The sequence below is a fragment of the Schistocerca piceifrons genome, chromosome 2, assembly GCF_021461385.2.
Source record: "Schistocerca piceifrons isolate TAMUIC-IGC-003096 chromosome 2, iqSchPice1.1, whole genome shotgun sequence".
Classification (NCBI taxonomy): domain Eukaryota; kingdom Metazoa; phylum Arthropoda; class Insecta; order Orthoptera; family Acrididae; genus Schistocerca; species Schistocerca piceifrons.
In genome coordinates this window covers 402,554,694-402,580,100 of record NC_060139.1, presented here as the reverse complement: position 1 = coordinate 402,580,100, position 25,407 = coordinate 402,554,694, and the positions used below count along the sequence as shown (strand labels likewise).

Genomic DNA, 25,407 nt, shown 5'->3' with positions numbered 1-25,407 from the left:
AAAGATATGAGTCTAAAAGTGTTTGCATCACATCTATGAACACAAAAATGGGGATAACAACAAGCAAAGTAGAAAGCCGGTTGTAGCATCCAAATTATTGTCTATGTTTAAATGATGTACTTATTGAAGGTTCAAATATGTATTACACCAACTGAAGATAGGTGAAAGCCCAAAACATGTATTGGCATCAATTAAAATATATAAAAAAAGTGGTTGGTTACTGTATTTCTTAAAATAATATAATCCATAGCAATAGAACTTGGCAATCACTACAATGGATAAATTAATATTATGCATAGCCAGTTTCAAGTTGTCCAATGTAGTACACATGAAATGTCCTTAACACTTTGTTGTCACTTTCCTAGCTTTTTCACCCGGGCTTTATTAATACTAATGATGTAACCTCCTTGAGTCAGGCATCCTGATGTGGAGTAGTGCAGTGTACCAGTGAGAACGCTGAATGATGTTCAGTGTTACGGCAGGACAGAAGATGTAAAGAGATCTGTGAAAACTCTTATTAGTCTGCTTACTAATGTCAAACTGAACAGAGGAGCAATGTTTCCTCTTACCAACTGTTGTAATATTGTACACTGGGTTAAAATGCAAGCACTTGTTAAAATAAGAAGTAAACTGTCTTACTTTACAGGAAGATGAACCACTTGGAAAATTCTCAGATCCTAGTACAGAGACAACTACAGCATTGACGAAGTTGAAACAAGCCGCACCAATGCGGTCCACAAAGACTATTACAGGTAAACCAGTTCAGAGTTTCAAGATAAGGTATTATTTATTTACTCAAAAACCAACTGTCAACTTACTAGCCCATCATCAGATAACAACTTATGATGGCATAAGAAGCAAAACAGCAGTTTGTGGGTAGGTAAAGATTAGCTGCAGAGTATCACAAAAGTTTCCTTTTTATATTAAGGAATTTTTCTTTTGTAAACTTGATTTTTCAAACTTTTCCAAAGACAAGAAAAGACAGAACAGTTGTATGCGAAAGTATTGGTCTTACAGAGAATGATTGTATGGAAGGTTATTGTTCTTAACATCCATCCAAAGATAATTCTGCAGTCTGTTTTTCTGTATCACTGATGTGGAATGGCAGTTCTGTTTTAGGCACTTATTCATGCACATATACCTCCATCTAAAGGTGATGCTCCAGGCGAACAGTTGAGGTTGTTGGACAGGCCTCACTGACAGTCAGAATTGTTCTGCATTTCTCCATTCAAAATTCAGGTCTCATGAAAGCCTATATTCTATACCTAAAAGCATTTTACACCTAAATTTTCATATGTAGGATTTAAGGATCAGGTATGGATACATTGTTCTATCTTCACAATATGTATGCATGTTGTAGGTTGAATCTACTGGCTTAATTTCTATATTGTGTACTATGATTTTCTACTACGAGAGATAAGGTATTTATTTTATGAGATTAATAAATTCATATGCATACCATCGTTTCTGAAGAAGCGAAATTTGTTAACATCGAGTATAGATTTAAGTGTCAAGAAGTCGTTTCTGAAAGTATTTGTATGGAATGTAGCGATGTATGGAAGTGAAACGTGGACGATAAATAGTTTAGTCAAGAAGAGAATAGAAGCTTTCGAAATGTGGTGCTACAGAAGAATGCTGAAGATTAGATGGATAGATCACATAACTAATGAGGAGGTATTGAATAGAATTGGAGAGAAGAGAAATTTGTGGCACAACTTGACTGGGCGAAGGGATTGGTTGGTAGGGCATATTCTGAGGCATCAAGGCATTACCAATTTGGTATTGGAGGGCAGTGTGGAGGGTACAAATTGTAGAGGGAGATCAAGAGATGAATACACTAAGCAGATTCAGAAGGATGTAGGTTGCAGTAGGTACTGGGAGATGAAGAAGCTTGCACAGGATAGAGTAGCATGGAGAGTTGCGTCAAACCAGTCTCTGGACTGAAGACCACAACAACAGCAACATGCATAGCATGTAAGGGCACCTAATAGACTATCATTTATTTTTTCTTATTTTTCTACTCTTGTATTCACTGCCTCCTCAGAAGCACACAGTCCTCACAAAACTTGATATACTGCTAGTGGTCCAGGCAGTGTTTGGCTTTGGTGCTGTAGTAGTTGCATATAGTATCCATATTCCAACAAGCATGTCCTGCTAGGCCAATCAGTATCACGAACTTATATGCTGTCACACTCATACTGAACTTCATCCATGCAAACTGTGTAACGAGCATTTATGACAGATTTTGCTGACAGGACCAGATCACATGTTGTATTGTATAGGTAATTAAATTGTTCATAGATAAAAACATTGGCATTAACAGTATATAACAGACCAGCTTTTATACAAGGCAGCATATGAGATATTGATAAATGAATTGTAACGTGTAATTTGATAACGTCATATGTGCCACACAGCGACAGTACCTGTTTGCACAAGGGGGGAATTGGTTTAATGCATAGACTGAAGTTGTGGCTATGCCCAGGTAAAAAGTGAATTGTAGTGAGCAGGAGGGGTCAGCAGAGTGAAATAAAAGAGGCAAGTTGATAACCTATGGAGGAGGTGGGAGTTACAATGCAACACAAGTTTTCCCTCGGCAATGACACTAACAATGGTCAACGTCAATTTCCTGTCTTCTCATAGTCACAACTACAAAACCTGTCAAAGTTGTTGCAGTTTTAATAATGCATAATTTTGACAAAATACATAAATTCACTCAAAACCATCATGCTAAGAAATATTGTGAAGTGTCCAACAAAAGGTACCATTTACATTTTATAATGTAAATGGGTAGATAAAAAATCTACTCACCAAATGGCAATAGGGGAAAACACACACAAAAGGATTTACAAGCATTCGGACTCAGTGGCTCCTTCTTCTGGCAGAAGAAGATAAGAGTTATGCCATACATATTTCTTGAGCTGATCAAAGAAGTAGTTTGACAGTTTGAAAGGCATCAGAAAATAACAATGCTCTATATGAAAATTAGGAATTAAGTCAGTAAAATAAATTCCAAAACACACACACACACACACACACACACACACACACACACACACACACACACAGAGAGACATATCAATATCAGATTTTATTATCCTACTTACCAAAAATTTAGATATAAAATGTTTTAAGTTATAAAATAAATGTTTCTATAAAACGGCAAGGAACAAACAATGATGTCATTCAAAAGTGGTGCAAGCTATGAAATTTCTGTCACTAACACCATGTAAAGCACAAAAACCTAAATCAAATACATACACCAAAGCCATGTCTGTGAGCAGTGTAATTACAAAGCATGTTTTTATTGTCATAAGCATTTCTCAAACATTGATGCCTTCCATCAATTTTTATAGTCTTAATGACACCTAATATGGGCACAATGATTTGTGAGGCATCAGAATGACTGGTGTAATCTTTCTCCACTATTTCATAATTTCAACTGTATAATCATTTTCAAGTCTATGGTGTAACTAACCTGCCAAACAAAACATATTTGGGTTACAGTAAAAATCAACAATGGTCAAATAATGTTGAAATGCAGTTGGGTAGATGACTCTAAAACAAACAACATGACACTTCCCCATGAAAGGCAACGGTCCCAAGTTCAAGTCTCGGTCTGGCACACAGTTTTAATCTGCCAGGAAGTTTCTTAACATGACATCAAGTTTCTTGAACAGCTGTGGTGTATTATACCACTTACAAGTATAATAATGTACTTAGGAAATAAAAGATAAATATGAAAGAGAGTGCCATGTGCAGACACTTGTACAATTGAGTTCTTGACTACATCATGATGTTCAGGTTTCCAGATTTGGTAGTAGTTTCAGACACTGTTTTTGGGTAACATGTAGGGACATTGCTGCAAAATTTAGAAAATTTCATGAGCTACAAGTATATGCTCGTAGAACATCAGCATTTTGCTGGACCTTAAATTCTGCAAGTTTATCTTGAAAACTGCCATGGTTTTGTGAAGAATTTTCATTCGTGTAGACTACGGCTGCAACACTGATAAATCTTACCTAACCAGTATCCTTACCTCCAATATTAAGTGAAAGATGGAGACTGGATCCTCCCTATGGAAGGTAATTGAGCAAGCAATTGAATTGAGCATACGATTTAATTCCACAGGAGAAACTCCTTGAGCTGCTTTTGTAGGTATAAATGCAGGTATTTTCTGGCAGACCTGAGGGTACAGAGGCTCCACGGCGAAACTAGAAAAGATAATATCAATTCAGCATATAAACAGTGAAAGTAAACTGAGATAAAGATATATTATATAGTTTTACATTGTAATTGGATTACTTGGGGTAATACAATTTGCTGTTTTGGAACTGGAATATTTCAAGTCAACTATCTTTCATGAGACTATTTCTTTTTAATTTATTGTAGACTACATTTCATATTTTTATTGGTGTCCACCAGGAAATGTACATTTACTGATTGACATTACAGAAAAATGATACCCTGAAGGAATGGTTATACCTCAGAGAGGTTTCTTTCACACATTATACATAGCAAATTATCATTAACCCAGGGCTATCCTTCTATATACAGATTGTCCTGAAATTCAGTTTCTCTAGCCTATCTTATACAGCCTCCAGTAGTCTTTTGTAAATGTAATTATAGATGTCTCGGAGACAACTACACGAGGTAATGGACCATTCCACATCCACCTGTTACTGGTCATGAGATGTCACTGACAGCGAAGTTCAGGCCAGGCACCATGTCATCATGTTCCACACATACTCAAACGAGAAAAAGTTTGATGTAAATAAACATCTGAGATAGCATATGACAGCATAAGATGTGTGTATAAGGTCACTGTCTTGCTGATGACAATCTCTCTCTTGCATATGTACGACAACAATATACTAAACGATGTTCCTGATTTGTCTTGCCCTGTTCAGTGTTGTTGAAGACTGACACCTTCAGCTGTAGTCCATTTGGTAGCTAACATTTTTTCTGATGGTCTTAGCTGACACTCTGGGTACAACACTGGTGCTAATTCATGCTGCAATCTCCATGCAACCAGTAATGGTTCCTCATCTGATGAAGCAGTCCAGGCATGAATTTGCACATCACTGCCATCTGGAACCATACTCACTTCTGGAAGCATACTCACTTCCGTGCAAACTGCTAACCATTCAGCTGATGCCTAACATCCTATGTGTTGGCAAATCTTAATAAAGTTGAACTAGTCTCCTTCAAGTCTACAATATAGTCTAACTGAAATTCAGTTAACTGCACAAACTGTTTTTGCTGATACCATACAGGCACACCTGCAATATCTATTAACATAGTGTGCCACTTTAAGCAAGAGATCATTCTTTCAGTTAGTCAAATACAGCTGTTATGTGCTCACTATTTTCATGCACAATGTGTGGTTCCTATTCCACAAATACAACACATGATTCTGATACCGCTTTCATTTCCCTCATTTATTGTTCCATGGAAATATGGTGTTTCTATTGTACAGGGGGGGGGGGGGCATTACTGAGTGGATGTAATATTATAAAAAATTAATTTTTTATATTTCAACTGATGTTCGCCAGTGCCTTCTGCCTGGTGGCTAGTTTCAGCTTGTAAGTCACGTTGCATTATACTGGACAGAACAACTTCGAAACTCACGTGTTGAACCATCAGCAGCTAAACTCATGTGTTGCTGACGAGGTAACGCTACTGAACCGTACGTCTACAATTTGGCTGCCCAATAGGGAGGTTTGGAGGTGGTCATGTGGAAATGGAGCTGTGGCCAGCTGCCGGGAGCGGACACACCCGGGTAGATGCTCTCCTCTCCTGCTCTCTTCGGCAACAGCCCATTCAGTTTCGACGGCTTCTCTAGGCCTGCCTTCCACTACTTTTTACTGAAATACACCATCATGTCTATCAAAAAATGTTTAACTTCGTCACCTCAATGGGTGCCTACTGCTTTCCATTCCTCACCAACCCTGACACATTAACATATGGTGCCAGCAGTGGGATCGCTCACCGTTAGGCACGTCTTATCAACTTAACTGAAGTTCAGCAAGCCATATCCAATGAAGCTGCCAGTAGTACTTCGCACTTGACACGCCATGTGTGACATGCAATAACAAGAGCACACATTCGTGGTTCGCCACGCAGCCTTCCGCAGTTTCAGCGTTCTCTCCTAAGAGCTGGCGCAGTGAATGCCAGGCCACTTGTGTGGCCAGGCGCCTAGCCACGCCACACAGCCAGCTGCTGCCCCTGCCGTTCCAAGACAGTCTGGTGGTACGTCACGCCGTGGGTAGCCATCTTCCACGCTGCTCTGATGCAGCACGGTGGCATGTTCCGGCCGCATGCTGCCAGCCAGGGAATGCGCATGTTCCAGCTGACTAGCTGAGACACGTTGCACAGCCGTCGACACTGCAGACCATCATCATCTTCGTTACTTTTCCTGCCGCCATCGTCCAACGGGATGCAGCCATCGACAACCCACCACTGCCACAACTACAGCTTCTGTAAGTTCACTAATCAATTTTTTCTTCGCAACCACCTCCGCCTTGCTGCCATCTATGCCGTCATCTTGTCGAGTGTAGGCCCCCTTTTTTTTTGTGCTCTGTCGAGTGTAGGCCCTTTTCTTTGGTGCTCTAACTGTAAAGTTTTCGGCGAAGTTAATGCTGAGAAAGACAAACTAAGTGCATCAGTAACACACCATGCTGCACTGCAAATGACAGTTGCAACCACCTTAAGTCGCACAGTACCCCAGCCATCCATTGTAACTTTGGCTAACAGTTTCCCTGCAGTCAATTTCAATCTGACGTTTTCCAGGAAACCTAACAAACAAATAAATTCCTTTCTACAAACTGTCTGAGATGAAGGCCACACTTGCACTTGGCCAAACAATTTCCTATTAAATGACTCCGCCTTAAATTGTCAGGTGACGCCCGTAAATATATCGAATCAGTTCACACCCTTAGCAACACCACCTCTTTTGCCACGTTAGAGGCAGGGTTAAGAGAGGTAATTGGATGGGCGTGACGCCAGCTATTAAAGGGACAAATTGTCCACCCTCCACCAGAAGCAAGGGGAGGATGTAGAGACATTTGCTGACTGAATCCGTACAGTGGCTTGCCGCACTTACACACTGGGTTCAGATTCTGCCCATAACGAGGTGTTAATGAAGCAGGCGGAAGCACGCTCAAATGATGTATTTATGCATGGAATCGACCCGTATGTTGGAGGAGAGGTAAAAATAGCATCACCCGCCTCATTGCATGATGCCACATGACTCGCGATGATGCGAGAGGTGGTAGAGTATTTTATTGCCAGTTTGGTGCACCCAAATGAACAATAGCATCTAAGTTTTAAATATGAGCAGACATGCCAACGCTGCCGAAGGGAGGTCATACTGCCGCGCACCTTATTGTTCTCGGTGTGGGACCACAGGGCATAAGAGTAGAAACTACAAGCAGAATCCAGGAAACGGGGGGCCCTCGCACAATCAGCAGAGGAAACAAGTCACCAACAATTCACCATGACCCCAAAATCACCCAGGAAACGGTCGAGGAGGTAAGTCACACTGCCTGACAATGCCCCCTGCAAAATTCACACACTCAGTCCATCATGGTGTCGTAAATGAGGCAGCGAATATCCTCCTCAACAGCAAAGTTTGAGGAAAAGTTGTAAGAGTTCTTGTCAACACTGGAGCGCAAACCAGTGTACTATTCATAGGACATGCAGATAGACAAGTGTTAAAACCGCCCTGTTACCACATTAGCGGTTTGGGTGAAGAAATAATCATACCTGCTGGGTGTTGCCAAAATAGGGAAAGTTAATATACATAGTGCAACTACAAGAAAAGAAAAGCTTTCAGATATAGTATTGGTCTCTAAGGTTAGTAAGCTGCAAGAGAAGCTAAGCTTTCACATATAATGTTGATCTTTTTTGTGAGTTTTACGCTTTAAGATACATCACACAAATGTGCCAATAAAATGTTTAATACCGTCATAAATCTCTGATCTGGGCTCAAAATTCTTCCAAATGGATTGTCATCAAAGAGCTGATTTCTAATGAGATTCAAACGCTCTCTGATTTAAGAAATTCATCGTACATTCTCGCACATAGTTCATCTTGCGTAAAAGGAAATTTACTTTGAAAATACCGCTTTTCAAACCACAATTCGCAATTTTTCCCGCAATCTGTTAGAAATAGATTTGTTCCATCAGTTGCTAGAGAGCAGCAGATAAGAGGCGTCACCACACTTGCGCGACGACGTAGCAAGCCTGTACGTCCACCACTATAGCTCAGACTCCTCTGTGCATCAACCCTGGATCTACAATATTTCGAACCGAGGCAATAGTAGATGGTGGTGTGGTTTCTCGATCTGCTAGATAAAAGAAAACAGGCCTTTCTAATATTGCAGGAATTTTAACGGACACCAAATAAGTGAGGCTGTTTTGGTAATAATGGTAATTTTTATAATACGACAGAATATAATTCATGAAGTACCAATATCAAATGCCTATCTGGCCTACTACAAGCAGAAAGCTTTATGTTAGGTATAGTTTCACATTTCATTCATATACTCCAGTTTCTCAAGCATGAGATCGAAAAGTAATAATACGAAATTTTTGGATAAACTTGGAATCGTCATATTCTTTCATAATTTGTGTGATGTCCCCATTTCTTCTTCTTCCTTGTTCTAAAAAACAATCTTCGAATCACTAATTCTGTAACTATTCCTACCATTGTCAAAACTCACTCTCCTGTTAACTCTAATAACCCTGCCAGAATCACCCATTTAGTTATCCAGCGATTATTCACCAGTTAGACGTTATTAAATGTTCGTAAAACGCATTTTCTGCGCTACTCCCACAATGTACCTTAAGCGGCTGCTAGCTGGGGACTGCACAACTTGCCCTTTCTAGTTTAGCGATCTGACCCAAAATTTTCTGTCAAAATTTTCTTAGATACACCGAGAAGATAATACGTAATCTTTCTTACTTGTTATTCTGTTAGTCGCTTATTTCCACTCTGGCAGTCTGAATCTATGGACTTCACTAGTAATTAAAACAACGCTGATCATTCGCATACCCAAACTATCTCATTCGCATACCCAATCAATCACATAAACAGCAGTTGGTATTCACCTGTTTGGCTTTATTCCGCTCAACTCGTATAGCCCCATCCCTTTTTGTCTGCAGGAAAGTTTACTTCTAGATGCAACAAGGATTCCCTGGCAGAGACATCAACGTACACTATGCACACATTCAAAAATCAATTTATGATTCATTTAGAAATCAACTGAGAATGTGTTCAAAAATTTTCAAAAACCAACACGGATGTGTTTCAAAAACATTTGAATAATGGATAGACCAATGTGCACTAGATGCTAGGCGCTTTGTGACAAGGTTTTCTTCCTCAAGAATATGAATTTGTGCCCCAAAGTTTCCACCCGGTTCAGATAGGCCTACCACAGTTGCTGCTTACACAGCCAACAGCGACATTTCTGTATCCAGAAGCTGGAGAAGGTACTACTCATATGCGATTCAACTGCGCATGCACTTGAGCCTGCTCGTAACTGCTTAAATGAATGTAATGTAAACAGTTGTGAAATCACGCTCATCGGAGGTGACTCATTGTTACGAAGCATTACATAGTCTCCCTAAGGCTTTTCACACATTTTGGATTTTGCTGCTGGCAGACGCTTGTATGAACTGTGTTTTTTCCCCCCTATATGGCGCATTTCCTTTGCAATTTAAGTTTTATTCTCTCGTTCATGTTTTGTTGTTGCAGTATTATTCTCCAGTAGCGGGATACAGTAATATCCTTTGTTAGAGTATCGGTTCTTGTTGTTGTTGTTGTGGTCTTCAGTCCTGAGACTGGTTTGATGCAGCTCTCCACACTACCCTATCCTGTGCAAGCTTCTTCATCTCCCAGTACTTACTGCAACCCACATCCTTCTGAATCTGCTTAGTGTATTCATCTCTTGGTCTCCCTCTATGATTTTTACCCTCCACGCTGCCCTCCAATGATAAATTTGTGATCCCTTGATGCCTCAGAACATGTTCTAATAACCGGTCCCTTCTTTTTGTCAAGTTGTGCCGCATACTCCTCTTCTCCCCAATTCTATTCAATACTTCATCATTAGTTCTGTGATCTACCCATCTAATCTTCAGCATTCTTCTGTAGCACCACATTTTGAAAGCTTCTATTCTCTTCTTATCCAAACTATCTATCATCCATGTTTCACTTCCATACATGGCTACACTCCATACAAATACTTTCAGAAACGACTTCCTGACACTTAAATCTATACTCGATGTTAACAAATTTCTCTTCTTCAGAAACGCTTTCCTTGCCATTGCCAGTCTACATTTTATATCTTCTCTATTTCGACCATCATCAGTTATTTTGCTCCCCAAATAGCAAAACTCCTTTGCTACTTTAAGTGTCTCATTTCCTAATCTAATTCCCTCAGCATCACCTGACTTAATTCGACTACATTCCATTATCCTCGTTTTGCTTTTGTTGATGTTCATCTTATATCCTCTTTTCAAGACACTGTCCATTCCATTCAATTGCTCTTCCAAGTCCTTTGCTGTCTCTGATAGAATTACAATGTCATCGGCGAACCTCAAAGTTTTTATTTCTTCTCCACCGATTTTAATACCTACTCCAAATTTTTCTCTTGTTTCCTTTACTGCTTGCTCAATATACAGATTGAATAACATCAGGGAGAGGCTACAACCCTGTCTCAATCCCTTCCCAACCACTACTTCCCTTTCATGCCCCTCAACTCTTATAACTGCCATCTGCTTTCTGTACAAATTGTAAATAGCCTTTCGCTCCCTGTATTTTACCCCTGCCACCTTTAGAATGTGAAAAAGAGTATTCCAGTCAACATTGTCAAAAGCTTTCTCTAAGTCTACAAATGCTAGAAACGTAGGTTTGCCTTTCCTTAATCTTTCTTCTAAGACAAGTCATAGGGTCAGTATTGCCTCACGTGTTCCAATATTTCTACGGAATCCAAACTGATCTTCCCCGAGGTCGGCTTCTACTAGTTTTTCCATTCGCCTGTAAAGAATTCGTGTTAGTATTTTGCAGCCGTGACTTATTAAACTGATAGTTCGATAATTTTCACATCTGTCAACACCTGCTTTCTTTGGGATTGGAAGTATTATATTCTTCTTGAAGTCTGAGGGTATTTCGCCTGTCTCGTACATCTTGCTCACCAGATGGTAGAGTTTTGTCAGGACTGGCTCTCCCAAGGCTGTCAGTAGTTCTAATGGACCGTTGTCTACTCCTGAGGCCTAGTTTCGACTTAGGTCTTTCAGTGCTTTGTCAAACTCTTCACGCAGTATCATATCTCCCATTTCATCTTCATCTACATCCTCTTCCATTGCCATAATAGTGTCCTCAAGTACATCACCCTTGTATAGACCCTCTATATACTCCTTCCACCTTTCTGCTTTCCCTTCTTTGCTTAGAACTGGGTTTCCATCTGAGCTCTTGATATTCATACAAGTGGTTCTCTTTAATCCAAAGGTCTCTTTAATTTTCCTGTAGGCAGTATCTATCGTACCCCTAGTGAGATAAGCCTCTACATCCTTACATTTGTCCTCTAGCCAACCCTGTTTAGCCATTTTGCACTTCCTGTTGATCTCATTTTTGAGACGTCTGTATTCCTTTTTGCCTGCTTCATTTACTGCATTTTTATATTTTCTCCTTTTGTCAGTTAAGTTCAATATTTCTTCTGTTACCCAAGGAGTTCTACTAACCCTCATCTTTTACCTACCTGATCCTCTGCTGCCTTCACTACTTCATCCCTCAGAGCTACCCATTCTTCTTCTACTGTACTTCTTTCCCCCATTCCTGTCAATTGTTCCCTTATGCTCTCCCTGAAACTCTGTACAACCTCTGGTTCTTTCAATTTATCCAGGTCCCATCTCCTTAAATTCCCACCTTTTTGCAGTTTCTTCAGTTTTAATCTACAGTTCATAACCAATAGATTGTGGTCAGAGTCCACACCTGCCCCTGGAAATGTCTTACAATTTAAAACCTGGTTCCTAAATCTCTGTCTTACCATTATATAATCTATCTGACACCTTCTAGTATCTCCAGGATTCTTCCAAGTTCTTACCAGTCAAAATTACAAAAAATTAACTGAAAACTAAAATACTGAAAAATTCCTGGAATTCTAAATAATTCCTGGGTTTTTCCTGGTTTTCTCCCGGATGAAACAAATCTCAGGTATTTCCTGGATCTCCCAGTGGTCACGGGTTGTATACAGCCTGTACAACATAAAAAGTAAGACAAAAGCAGTTTGGTCCATTGTCAAATCAGAGTTAGGTGTTCCAGTTAGTAGTACTGAAATATCTAGGATTAAAGTAGATCACAGCTTTATTGTAAACCTAGCTCAAATATCAGAGTGTTTAAATTAATACTTTATAAATGTGGCATAGTCAGTTGTTGATGTAGCGGAGTATCTTATACATTCAAAAAAAGTCACAATAAAGGATGTGGAGAATGTTACATTACCATTAAAAAATAAAACCTCAGGTAGGTGGGATGGGATACCCACTAAACTGATTAAAATAGTGTGTAGCATAATAGCACCTCTTGTAACTAAAATATTCCACCAATCTTTACAATGGGGATGGTTTCCTGACGTTTAGAAATATGCCGAAGTAAGTCATTTGTTCAAGAAAGGGTCAATGGAAGACATGGGAAACTATCACCCTATTTCTATTCTTCCAGGTCTGTCAAAAGTGTTAGAGAAAGTAGGTGCAAACTAGATCAAAAATTTTATTGTAAAAAGTGATATTATTATAAGTAACCAATTTGGATTTCAACCAGGAAAAAATCACTCTGGATGCAAATCATTGCATCAGAGGAGTAAAGTTGTAGGTATCTTCTGTGATCTCTCAAAATCATTTGACTCCATGAACTAAGACCTGGTTATCTACAAATTAGACAAATAATGTTTTAAGAACAATGCTCTAAATTGGCTCACATTGTACTTACACATCAGAAAACAAAGGGTAACTATCACTTTACATGCAGTGAATTTTGTTCAAAATGGAATAGAGTATCACAAAGTGTGTCTCAAGGTCCCAATCTTGGGATCAGTTCTGTTCCTATTCTAAAAAAAATGACTTACCCATAAATATAAATTCCCCAGCAGTTTTGTTTGGAGACAACACTTATGTTTTAATTGAAGATGACAATGCAGAAAAAAATCCAAGATACATCGTAAGCACACTGGATACCTTAGAAAACTAGTTCCAGTTAAATGGGTTGAAACTGAATTTTGCAAAAACCCATGTAGTACATTTCAAAACCAAACATTCAAAATATGAGGAACTTAAAATACAACTTAACAATCAGCTTATGGAAGAAGTTGACATGGTCAAATTCCTAGGACTAGATGTGGACAAGAACGTAAGCTTGAACACACATATTGATTTCCTATCAAATAAACTATGTGTTTTGCATTTGCAATGCAAACACTAGCAAATTCCACTGACTTTACTACACAACAAATTGCTTACCACAGTTATATTGAATCTGTTATTAGATAGAGTCTAATTTTCTGGGGAAGTTCAAATAGTATATTTTGAATACTGAAACTGTGAAAGAAAATTGTCAGATACATGTATACTGCACAGCAGAAGCTTGTCACCCATTATTTCAGAAATTGCAAATCCAAACTGTTCCCTCCTTATACATTTATGAAATTATAATCTTCCTACACAGTGGACAAAAATTATTTGAGAAGAACAATTTTAATCACACATACAAAACGAGCAATAAAAATAATTTTATGCTACCAACAAACAATTGAAATTATGTGCATAGACTCCACAGTATATGGGGATGACAATACGTAACAAGTTAATGGGCAAAAACATATTTAATATGAAGTCGGAAATTTAAAACAAGCCTACAGCAGATTCTGTGGGAGAAATACTACAATTCAATAGAAGAATTCATAGAGGATGAAATGATAATTTGAGCAAGGGGTAATTAAGCGTTAATATTTTATTGTATGTAATTTAATTGTATGTATATATAAAAAGTTTGTATCGTTATTATAATACCGTTTGTTAAAATCAGCTGTTCTGTTTTTATGGTGACATTCTACCGCAATTTCGATGTGTCTACTGTACATGAATCAAATGATTTAGATTATGTACATTATGAGATTACCACAATTCACGCAGCCTCACTACAAATAATTATCAGTGTTTTTTTTCTTTTATCACTTCTTTAATTTTTCCAATATTTGTCTTCAAGGCTGTAGTCAATAATGTATTCTAGTGCATCAGAACTTGAAATGAAAAATTCAGAAGCTCTGTTTGCGTGTAATGTTTCAATAATTCAGCCATTATTTACAGAAATAGCTGTTTCGAATTCTAGTGGTACAAGACATTTCTGCCACCAGTATTTGGCCATCAAAAGGGGGGAGAAATTGTGGTTTAATGTTCCCAATTATGTAACAGATCATGATTTTTCCTGGATTAAATCTCTAACCTTCCCTAATTGTCTCATGAAGTGAGGGCATGAAAAGTTGTGGCAAAATCTCTCCCTTGGATGTGAATTCTATGTACAGCAGACCTCTTGGTGCTATTCTAGAGGAACAGTGTTCTGTTTGTGGTAAACAGACATTTAATAAACACAAGGACACTGACCACACTGTGGTATACAATTAGAAAGCTACAATAAGGTAAAGGCACTGCCAGATATGTCTCTCTTCCAGGTGGTGAATAGACAGTAGTTAGAACAAATGTACAACCTGCTGAAGTTTTGAGATGGGACCAACTCCCAGAAAACTGGCAGTATTCTTTTGTGATGATGTCCAGCCTACATGGTCAAGATAGAAATTGGGGGAGTCTGAGTTCATGACCAGTCTTGGTGGATTTCTGGCAGATCATGGCTTGTCAGTATCTAATGGCCATTGCCAGGCAACTGAGTTTTTAACAGGACTGGTAGGAGGGGCAAAGGACCTAGTTGGGTAGTGTCATGAAAGCCTCAACCATTTATAGGTATTATGTTACCATTTCAAGCATGGCAGGCCATCACAGAATTTGTTTGCAGTTATTGAAATAAACAGCAAATCAAGTGTAGTCGCAAAAGATCAGTCAATAAAATTTCCTTTGACATGAACAAATAGCTCCTAACCGATTCCTTGTCACGAAACTTTGGGGGGGGGGGCACTACATAGAGTGCACTGCTTGTAAAAGGGTTACCACCAATATATGGCAAAAATATGACGAAAACAGATAGAAGATAGAAAAAGTGTTAAACACATTCAACAGGCAGGAGCACACCACAGAACTGCTGAAGTGGCTAAACAGATCTCTATTTGCAATGTGAATGTGCTGTCAGACATTGGTGGTATTATTCGTACTTTCATTCCATAATGTATATGGGGTTACTTTCTGGGGTAGCCCTCATCAGTCCAAGCTTGAGTTTTCCAGGTCTGAAAACACTTCATAAGAATTACACAGGCCAACGAAATTTTTTTTTTAAACTCTTTTTTTTTTTTTTTTTTTTTTTTAACTGATCTTTATAGATTTTTATAAGCTGAATCCAAATCTAGCCTTAGTTTTTTGTATCGCCCATAGTTTTCGAGCAATATGCTTTTTCTTATACAGCATAAAAATCCAAAGCTATACAGTAAACGGGGAAATTAATGAAACACTTTGTCACAACATAAGCATGGTTTTATTTACAGTAAGCTACTTAAAACAATAATATGTGTTAATAGAGGTTACACTTGTCACCTAGAATTGGTTTGCATTTTCTTTCTCTTTTTTCTCTGAAGCTTCTTGTGTAGCTTTTTCTACAATGAATCACTTGCTGAACTTCTCTGTGAAGTGACCAATTTTTTCCATCACTTTAATGTCCTGGTGAAAATGCTCTCCTTGCTCCTCACTAACGTCTCCCATATTGTCCAGGAAGTAATCAAGGTGACTGTTCAAAAAGTGAACTTTCAGACTCATTAAACATCATAAAGTTTTAAACTTCTTTAACATTGTTGCTATAACAGAAACATATTCTGGGTCTTTTTCATGTCCTAAAAATTTTGTAACGAATTGCTTGAATGATACCCATGCTTCTTTCTCATTTAAGGTCACTGTGGATTCAAAGTCAACATCAAACATCAATTTTCTAATGTCAGGTCCTACAAAGACGCCTTCTTTTAGTTTAGCTTCTGAAAGGTGTGGAAACTTTTGGCAGAGATACTTAAAACATGGTCCATCATTAGCAAAGCCTTTACAAACTGTTTCATTAGGCCTAACTTTATATGTTGAGGTGGTAGGAGTATGTTTTTTTGGATCTACAAGATTTAGCGTAAAATGCTCTTCTCACCAAGTTTTAAAGACTCCCTCACAGGCCAGTGCTTTCTGCGCCACCTTTGATCCCTAGCCCTACTGTCCCATTGACACAAGGAACATAGAAATTTGGTAAAGCCGCATTGCTGACCAAGGAGCATGCATGTTACTTTTAGATTGCCACATATCATCCAACCATGAGCAGACTAGCCTATTTCATTTAGTACTATTTCTAGGTTTTGATGGCTTTCTTTCATATGCACAGAATGTCCAACAGGTATACATGCATACATGTTACCATTGTGTAATGAAACAGCCTTTAAACTAGTTTTGGATGAATCAATGAACAGCCTCATGTCTTCCTTTTTGTATTCAATACCAAACTCATTCACCAGACCTGGAATGTCTGAGCAGTACATTAAATCACCTTCTTGTTGATAAAACTTGGAAATTTGCTGCTCTCTCTTTCTACACATGTATATGCTGTTTCCAATTGCCAATAAGTTGCTTTCTTTTAATCTAGAGCCAAGAAATTCAGCTTTTTCTTTCGTTAAGCCCAGATCCCTAACCAAATCATTAAGCTCAGTCTGAGTAAACAATTTGAGCTCTAGACTTTCAGTGTTACAATGGAATTCATCACCATCTGGTTCATGTAAATCAGATTGTACACATCAGAAAATACTTCTGTTGGAATAGAATTTAAATCATCTGGTGGCTCAGGGACCAGCAATTCTACACCATTCCCTACTGGTCGGATGGCAGACGGAAGGTTAGGGTAGCTTATTACCTTCTTATTTTTCGAATTATGACCAGTAATATCAACACTGCAAAAGTAACAATCATTGTAATGATTTCTTGGCTCCCTTCATATCATAGGAACAGCAAATCTAATGACTTTTTTTTCTGCTTTTTGGACAATTTTCTCAGATCTTCAACACACACATAACATACTTTATGTGGCATCCAAGATTTATCTTAAACACCACATTTAGATCCAAAGTATGATAGATAAACCTTTTCCACAAAGCATGTAATGTTTCTTTGGTGTTTTTTAATCACAAATTCACTACAAATACAACAAAAACTGTCAGCAGAGTTTTTACAACCACAATTAGACAATGTACTGAGCACATGTACAGGAAACGGGAAAGTGAAGTTAGATTGACAGTAAACAAACACTATCTGTTAACACAATAACAGAATCGACCTTTTTTTGCCAGTAAATGTTTTTCACCAGTGCTGCCAATGTCATCTACATTCATTACACCTCCTTTTAAAATTATTTTAACTATATAAAGGCTGATAAATCACTTAATTTAATAAATTTAACTGTAAAATGTGAAGAAATGGTGGGTGATACAGTTTTTAAATATCATATTTGGATTTCCCATCGTAAAAAAAACCATAAGAAGGTATTTTCAGCAAAAAAGTTTTTCCATCATTGGCCTGTGTTATTTGTGGTGTGAACTCAAGAAAATCCTACAGAGAGATGTGCAAGGACATAGTGATATTAACTACTACTTCCCAATATATTATTCCTTAATGAAATTTATCATTAAAATATATATCTCTTTTTCAAACCAGTGTTATATAAATACTTACATATAAAGTGTATTATTGTAACCTTAAATATGTATGCCTTGAAATGACTTTCAGCTTGTATATTTATAACTTGACTTGTCCAAAGTCTTATGCATAAGCTGCTATGTAGACAACAGGACCAATAAAAAATACAATACAATACAATAGCTCAGTTCATGGAAACAATACTAGAAATAAGAATGCTCATATAGATTTAGTCACGCACTTTGGTCCAAAAAGTTTCCATTATTGAGAAAAACACATTTTCAGTAACTTTCCAACATCCATAAAAGTTTAACTACCAATAAAGTTCAGTTTAAAAGCAGCCTAAAGTATTTATTGGTGGTCATCTCCTTTTACTTCTTAGCAGAACCAACTGATGTATACCTTACGCCTAATATCAGATGATGTGAGTATTGGCACAATCTAACTTCTGTACAAATTCAGTGCAGTAATGTGATCATCATAAATAATGGTTGAAAAGTGATTTTTCAATTTAGTATTTATTACCATTTGAATAAAAATAGGTTTAATTTTTTTGACTCATTCTATATAAATGACAGTATTTTACTTGGAGTCTGTGGAAAGTACATTAATATATTTGTTTTTCATTGTAAATATTCACTGTATATTCTTGTTTTCCTGACACATTCTACATCCTGGAGAATTTCCTCACTATGCATCGATTGGAATGAAAGGTACACCTGATCTAATATAATGAAGTTGTCATCCTTAAAATTAGTGACAACATATCTTTGTTATAAAGAAAGTAATAAATTGCAAGCCTCACTGTGAGGTTTCTTCATGAATTAATACTGCTGCAAAACACCTATAAAATCAAATGTAAGTAGAATGTTGCTTTATATCATACCTTGCATCAGCTTGTAAAAAAATGGGCATGTTATCAGCATTTGCTGCAGATCCCAAAACACATACCACTTCTTTGTACTCTTGCATAATATGCAACATTTCACATGTTGTTAATGGCGTACAGTCTGTGAACAACGAAACGAGTAGCGGAACATTGTCAATCTGCTCTAAGTGTGGACGGATTTTGTCTATGCCACGAGGTAGCTTTGCCTGCAACATACAGTTCACAAAAAATGCAGATAAAATCAAAGCCAGTTAATAATCAAATTGAACTAAAACATAAGATGAATAATTTAAACATCAAACAGAAGTGTGTTCAAAACCATATTTTTGATGTTCCTTTTATTTTTTGTTAATGTAAGTATTAACAGTTATTTTTCAGTTTCTCTTACTACACCCATAACAACACTGTCATGTTTATAATATCCCAAGAAAGTATAACACTTACAGATAGAGGCAACAAGATTTCCCCCTTCGATGGAGCTATTTCAACCAAAGCTGCATGGAATTAGTCACTACATACATGGCTGGCTCTCTCTCTCTCTCTCTCTCTCTCTCTGTCTCTCTCTGTGTGTGTGTGTGAGGGGGGGGGGGGGGGAGATGTTATAATATATACAATAGTTTACTACATTGCAATGAAATGGTTTACAGGATTTACCATTATAAGGGAAATTCTGTACAGTGAGCCAAAGCGAAGGCTTTCAGCTGACATCTGAATACCTCACGTGCCTGAGTCATATTTTTTAAATTAACAATGAAAGCTTACTGAAAATGACATCTGAATGTCTGAGGTGTACCAGTCACTTTCTTTTTTTAATTTACAATGAAAGCATATTAAAAGTGGAATCTACAGAAACGCACACATCTTTCTGTGCACTGATCATGGAAGAGTTATTGATGTACACATTATCTTTCTCTGTGTAGTGTAGGTGCATGAGTCATATTTTTTAAAATTAACAATGAAAGCTTACTGAAAATGACATTTGAATGTCTGAGGTGTGCCAGCCACTTTCTTTTTTTAATTTACAATGAAAGCATATTAAAAGTGGAATCTACAGAAAAGCATACATCTTTCTGTGCACTGATCATGGAAGAGTTATTGATGTACAAATTATCTTTCTCTGTGTAGTGTTTGATGTATGATGCAGCAACTGCTTTGGAATGATCCAAGGCAGACCTATTATGACTCCCTCAGGACATTAATATGGAAAACACATTTTCAAACTGTTTAACTGCTACAATATCCAGCTTGGATGATGCAATATGCCAGGTATAGTAAAGTCTAAGGCAACATACAATGTGAGTCAGGTGCTAGAGTCATTAGCAGGACTGCCATTGGCCACATCAGTGTTTACATGCACCAGCATTTTACAATGATCTCAGCTGTCCTTTATAGCAAACCTTGGGATTCTACCAACTGTGATGGTTTTGTTACTTGGATGTTGCTCGTACCTGCTGTCACTGGAGTCATGTTTGGATTGGGAATGTGATGTTTTTTTTTTCTGAAAAATTGCCTGCTTAGCTAATGATAAATTTGTGAATTTCCCAGTTTCTGATGTCATACCTGTCTGTATCAAGTTTTATGTGGAAATAAATCACGCATGCTTTTTACAGCAATGTGACAAAAATGCAATTGAACGCCTGCTCCACTGAACAATCTGACTGGACAGATGATGACGTACGGCTCAAAACCCTCAGTTGAACTTATTAAAATGGACAGACACTGTAAACACTGCAGTACCTGACATCCAACATAAAAAGTCCATGAACGGCATCAGTTTAAGATATCCCAGGATTTCTACTGTTTGAAGAAGCCAAAGAGGAATGGAACATTTACAGCAAGTGATTAGCACTTAATTTCCACGAAAGTTAAATCACTGGCTCGTTGAGAGAATGTGCATTTTTTGCAGTCCATACACCCTCATTTCTACAATTTAGTGCAGATACTAGTGTCATTATGGGACATTGTGAGTGGCGAGTCCACTAAGAATTTGGCTGAGTGGTGTGTGACTGGCAATTGCCACGAAGTGGATGGGCCAGGTTAGTCTGAGTTGATACTGGGCAGAGTACCCAGGCTGTTGCAGTGAGCTGTGAATGGACATGGGAGGTTGCACCCAGTAGTTATAGCGGCCAAGGGGACATCATGCCATCACGGAAGGCAAAATGGTAGGAACCAATTATGCTAAAACTGCAATCTAAAATATTCACTGAAAACACTAAACCTAGTTCCACAAATATTACGAAAAATACAAAGAAAGTGTCAAATTCGCGGTAGTAAGATGAGCTCACTAAAATTATTACTATATGTATAAAATTGTTATTAACAAAGTTAGTAACATTTAAACCAAAAATTGTTTGTAAAGTCAATGAAAATCAATATAGCCGCACAATGTATGCATGTGACAGACAGTTAGGTAGATCTTGATGTCAGCTAGGCAAGGACCACATTTCTATTATTGTTAAACAATTATACATATAGTTCTAAATTATTTAATGATGGTTCACAGGAGAGCTTCTGTAAAGTTTGGAAGTTAGGAGACAGGTACTGTACTAGCAGAAGTAAAGTTGTGAGGACGGGGCGTGAGTCGTGCTTGGGTAGCTCAGATGGTAGAGCAATTGCCTGTGAAAGGCAAAGGTCCCGAGTTCGAGTCTTGGTCCGGCACACAGTTTTAATCTGCCAGGAAGTTTTGATTTATTGATTAATTTGAACAATGTACACAGACGACTATCACCAATATGAGAGGACTGTTCCATTATCCTACCAATCCATAAGTTTATTATTAAAATTTTTTTTAGGTGCCATCAAAAAGTAACGGGAATTTTTTAATTTTGCAGGCTTGTACATCCGATCCTCAAAATGTTTTATCTTGTTGGTATGTTCCTGATGTATGTCTGCATTTTAGGCTGTTTTGAATATTATGTTTATTGTTTACAGTCACAAAGATTAACCATGATTTCTACAGTTCAGCAAATTTTAACTTTCGAAAAGGTGGATCTAAGAATTTGAATTAAATTGTGTTTAGGAAATAGAATAAAGTGCAGCACCACATTCAAAATAATGACTGTCTTTTGGTGAATCTACTATGACGAAGACAAGAGTTTACGAGTAGTATAAATATTTCAAAGAGGCAACAACATAGCCAAGATTTTGTCAAAGGGGGGATATGATTTGCTAAGGAAGACATCAAAAAAGTTCATGTTTTTATTTATCTGAAAACAATTTTTTAAATTTATGTACATAATTTGCTTTTGGGAAGCCTTCATACAAATAGTATTTGACTATAAAAGTAAGCAAGAGAAACTTTTCTTCAACAAATACAAGATGTATTCTCAACAGTATATAAGAGAAATACCCAGACGCACAATTAAATATTTTTTACTTGGTAATAATATAACTTCACTTTACTGCCAAACAAATTAAAACTTTGATATAATGTATTGCTCCTTTGTTAACAAAACACAGCTCAGTCTTCTAATATGAGGTTCACTACCTCAGAACAGAAGAATCTTAATGTTGGGTTGAATAACTTATAATGTTAGAGTGTTCAAACCTCTTTTCACAATATCTATATTTCTCCTACTGCACTGTTGTATTTAAACTTCTCATTTATCTGAAACCAAATTAGAGTTTCTTCATCCCACTTCAAAGCATTCAAAGTTCCTCAATTGAATCTCAAATTTTATTAAAGTATCTTTCATTTCATGAAAATTCTTAAATTTCCTCATCTGATCACGAACTTCTTTTAAATTATTATATCAACAGTGAAATTGAAACTATAGCAATTAGATTAATTTACAAAACAGAACGGGATATACAAATAATATGAGCTACACTTCTGAGATCTTAACATTAATCCATGCATTGATTTCAACCATATTTGTAATGTATGTGAACTCACAAATGAGTTTTTGTTTATCCTCAATAATATGGTTATACAGGGTGAGTCACTAACTATTGCCACCAAGAATAACTCCAAAAGTATGATAGTAGCTGAAAAGTTTGTGGGACAAATATTGCATGGGGCAATGGGAGCCATAATATGAGTTGGTTTTTCTTGCTAGGTGGGGTTGCATCAGAGATATGAAGGTAAACTTTTTTTAAGGGATGCTATAGTTTAGTACTTATTTTCTGATAGCGGCTATCGAGATGAATTCAATGATGGGTAATGTCCATTTACAGAAAGTGTTCGAAGTGATGACCATTGGTATCAATGCAGTGCTGCAATCTTCTTATCATGGATTGAATGGTATTCCTTACACTTTGGCACTTATCGAAGCACATGCTCTGATAATTCTTGGTGGCAATAGTTAGTGACTCATCATGTATAATACAGTCTCTGATGCTACCAAACTCCTCTGTGAAGTACAACAGAAGTAGTTACTTACACGACGTTTATTTACAAATGCATTAGAGTTGTGACAATTGGACTGACTGTTCCAAGGATATTACAAATAATAAATTTTACAATAGAATATCTTTCTTGTAGCAAAACCTGAAGACATGCAAGAAATAAATAACTATTCCCCAAATTAAAATAAGTACTGTTACAAGAGTAATAAAAATTATTTTTATATAATTGTTTATACAACTTAAAAACATTATAGTTTGAAGATAATCATAGAACATCTGAAAAAAACCTTTAGTTATTAAAGAGTTACAAAAGTATGAATAAATTATGGAGGAAAGAAGAAGGGAGGGGGAGGGGGGGGGGGTGAGGTCGGGGATGCAGGGCACAGTCAACTGAGAGGGAGTCAAGCAACCAGCTGAAAAATATCTTTTAGAAACAAATGAATTATGCTGTCTTTACATACCCTGTCCACTCTCCACAAACCCCTCCCTGTCATTCTGTACTGGAAATGGTTTTCATAATTTAGTACCACCCAGGTGAGCAGATGGGTGATACTTTGCCATTTGGGCACTACTGATAGAATTGAGCAGATCACTATCTGGGCAATATTTTTGTTGATCAATTCAATTTTTGGGTGACACATGCAAATCCAAATGTATTTTTATGCACTGAGTTTAATGTAATGTTATTTGTAGTTATGTTTATTGCTCTGCTGCCTTGTGAAATACTGAAATATTAAATATTGCAACCCCAAAGTTCTATCAGTCTCCAGATAACAAATCCAGTACTAACATTAAAGTGCTTTGGGTAGGTAATTAGGCTATTATAGTAAAACATACATATTTTTAATTTACCAAAATGCTAATGGACAAATTAGAATTTGTTTTCGTCTTCTTTCTTGTTACAAACTTATGTATAATTAGAAACTATCACACCAGAACACAGAACAAAAGTAATAAATGGTAGCACTTATATTAAAATCAAGTGCAAGCAAGAATTGAAGTGATTAACAAAACAATAACTAAGGTCAAGCAAGGCCAACAACGTGCAGTAGTAGGTCTTGGCTAAAGTATGAATGGGCAATAGCTGACAGTGCTATCAATATATCAATAATTGAAATCTATCGATGGCCTTGTTGACTATAGACAGGGCATAACCCTTTTTCATGGTATGACTGAAAATATCTTTCAATTTCACTATGCGGCAACTATGTTGTGTGTAATTTCATTTAGGTGACAGGGAGGTCTGGACCCCCTGGACCTTCCCATTTGGCTATATCCTTGAAAGAGGGTCGAGAATACACTGAAGCTGAGGACCATCCTTGATGCCCTAGCACATAAATTACTGATGACACTGTGGAAGAAATAGAAAATGGTTCCAGAAAATCTCTCAATCACCATCAGAGAGGTTGCTGATGATCTCGGCATATCCTTTGACTCATACCAAGCAATTTTTTTTTAATGTTTTGAGCATAAAACATTTAGCAGCAAAGTTTGTTCTGAAATTGTTGGACTTTGACCAGAAATGAGATCGCATATACATTACTCAAGAATAGCTGAAGGAAGCTTACAACAATGTAGAACTTCCAAAGAAGGTTATAACAGGTGACAAAACTTGGGTATAACGGTATGACATTGAAATAAAGGCCCAATTGTCCCAATGAAAACTTTCTGAAGAGTCAAGGCCAAAACGACTTAACAAGTTTGATCACACGTGAAGGTTCTTATCAATGTTTTCTTTGATTACAGTGGATTTTTGCCATCATGAGTTGCTGCCTTATGGTTGTACAGTCAATAAGGAATGCTACCTGGAAGTTATGCACCATTTTCATGAAGCAATGTAAAGGAAACAACTAGAATTGTGGCAAAACCACTTTTGGAAAGTGCATCATGGTAGTGCTCACACTCACACCTCAATATTTGTTCAGATTTTTTTGGCAAAGAACAAAAACATAATGTTGCATCAGCCACCGTATTCACCAGATGTGGCCTCCTGCAATTTCTTTCTATTCCTGAGGCTCCAGACAACCATGAAAGTATGTCATTTTGCCACCATTGATGAAATAAAAACAGAAACACTGAACATTATAACGAAAAATAAGTTCCGGAAGTGCTTCCAAGATTGGAAAAAACACTGACACAAGTGTATTGTATCTGAGGAGGATTACTTTGAAAGGGACAAAGTTGATGTTGATGAATAAATAAGGATTCTTTAAGCAAACGAAAATTTCCACTTCTTTTTGATCACTCTGCTTTGTAAGATTTCATCTGGCTAACACAGAACTGCAGCACCGAGATGAATGA

At 37.3% G+C, this 25,407-nt stretch overlaps 1 protein-coding gene across 7 annotated transcripts in view; it reads right to left on the bottom strand.

Annotated features, from left to right (window-relative positions):
- LOC124777828 (transmembrane protein 94) overlaps window positions 1–25,407 on the bottom strand; it is a 495,418-nt gene that overhangs the window by 78,078 nt on the left and 391,933 nt on the right. For all 7 annotated transcript variants that reach the window (XM_047253357.1, XM_047253355.1, XM_047253356.1 and 4 more), the window contains 2 exons: window positions 18,757–18,965; window positions 4,040–4,214 (listed from right to left, as the gene is read on the bottom strand). In XM_047253357.1, the coding sequence (XP_047109313.1) occupies window positions 4,040–4,214; window positions 18,757–18,965 (384 nt within the window). The remainder of the gene's footprint in view (window positions 1–4,039; window positions 4,215–18,756; window positions 18,966–25,407) is intronic.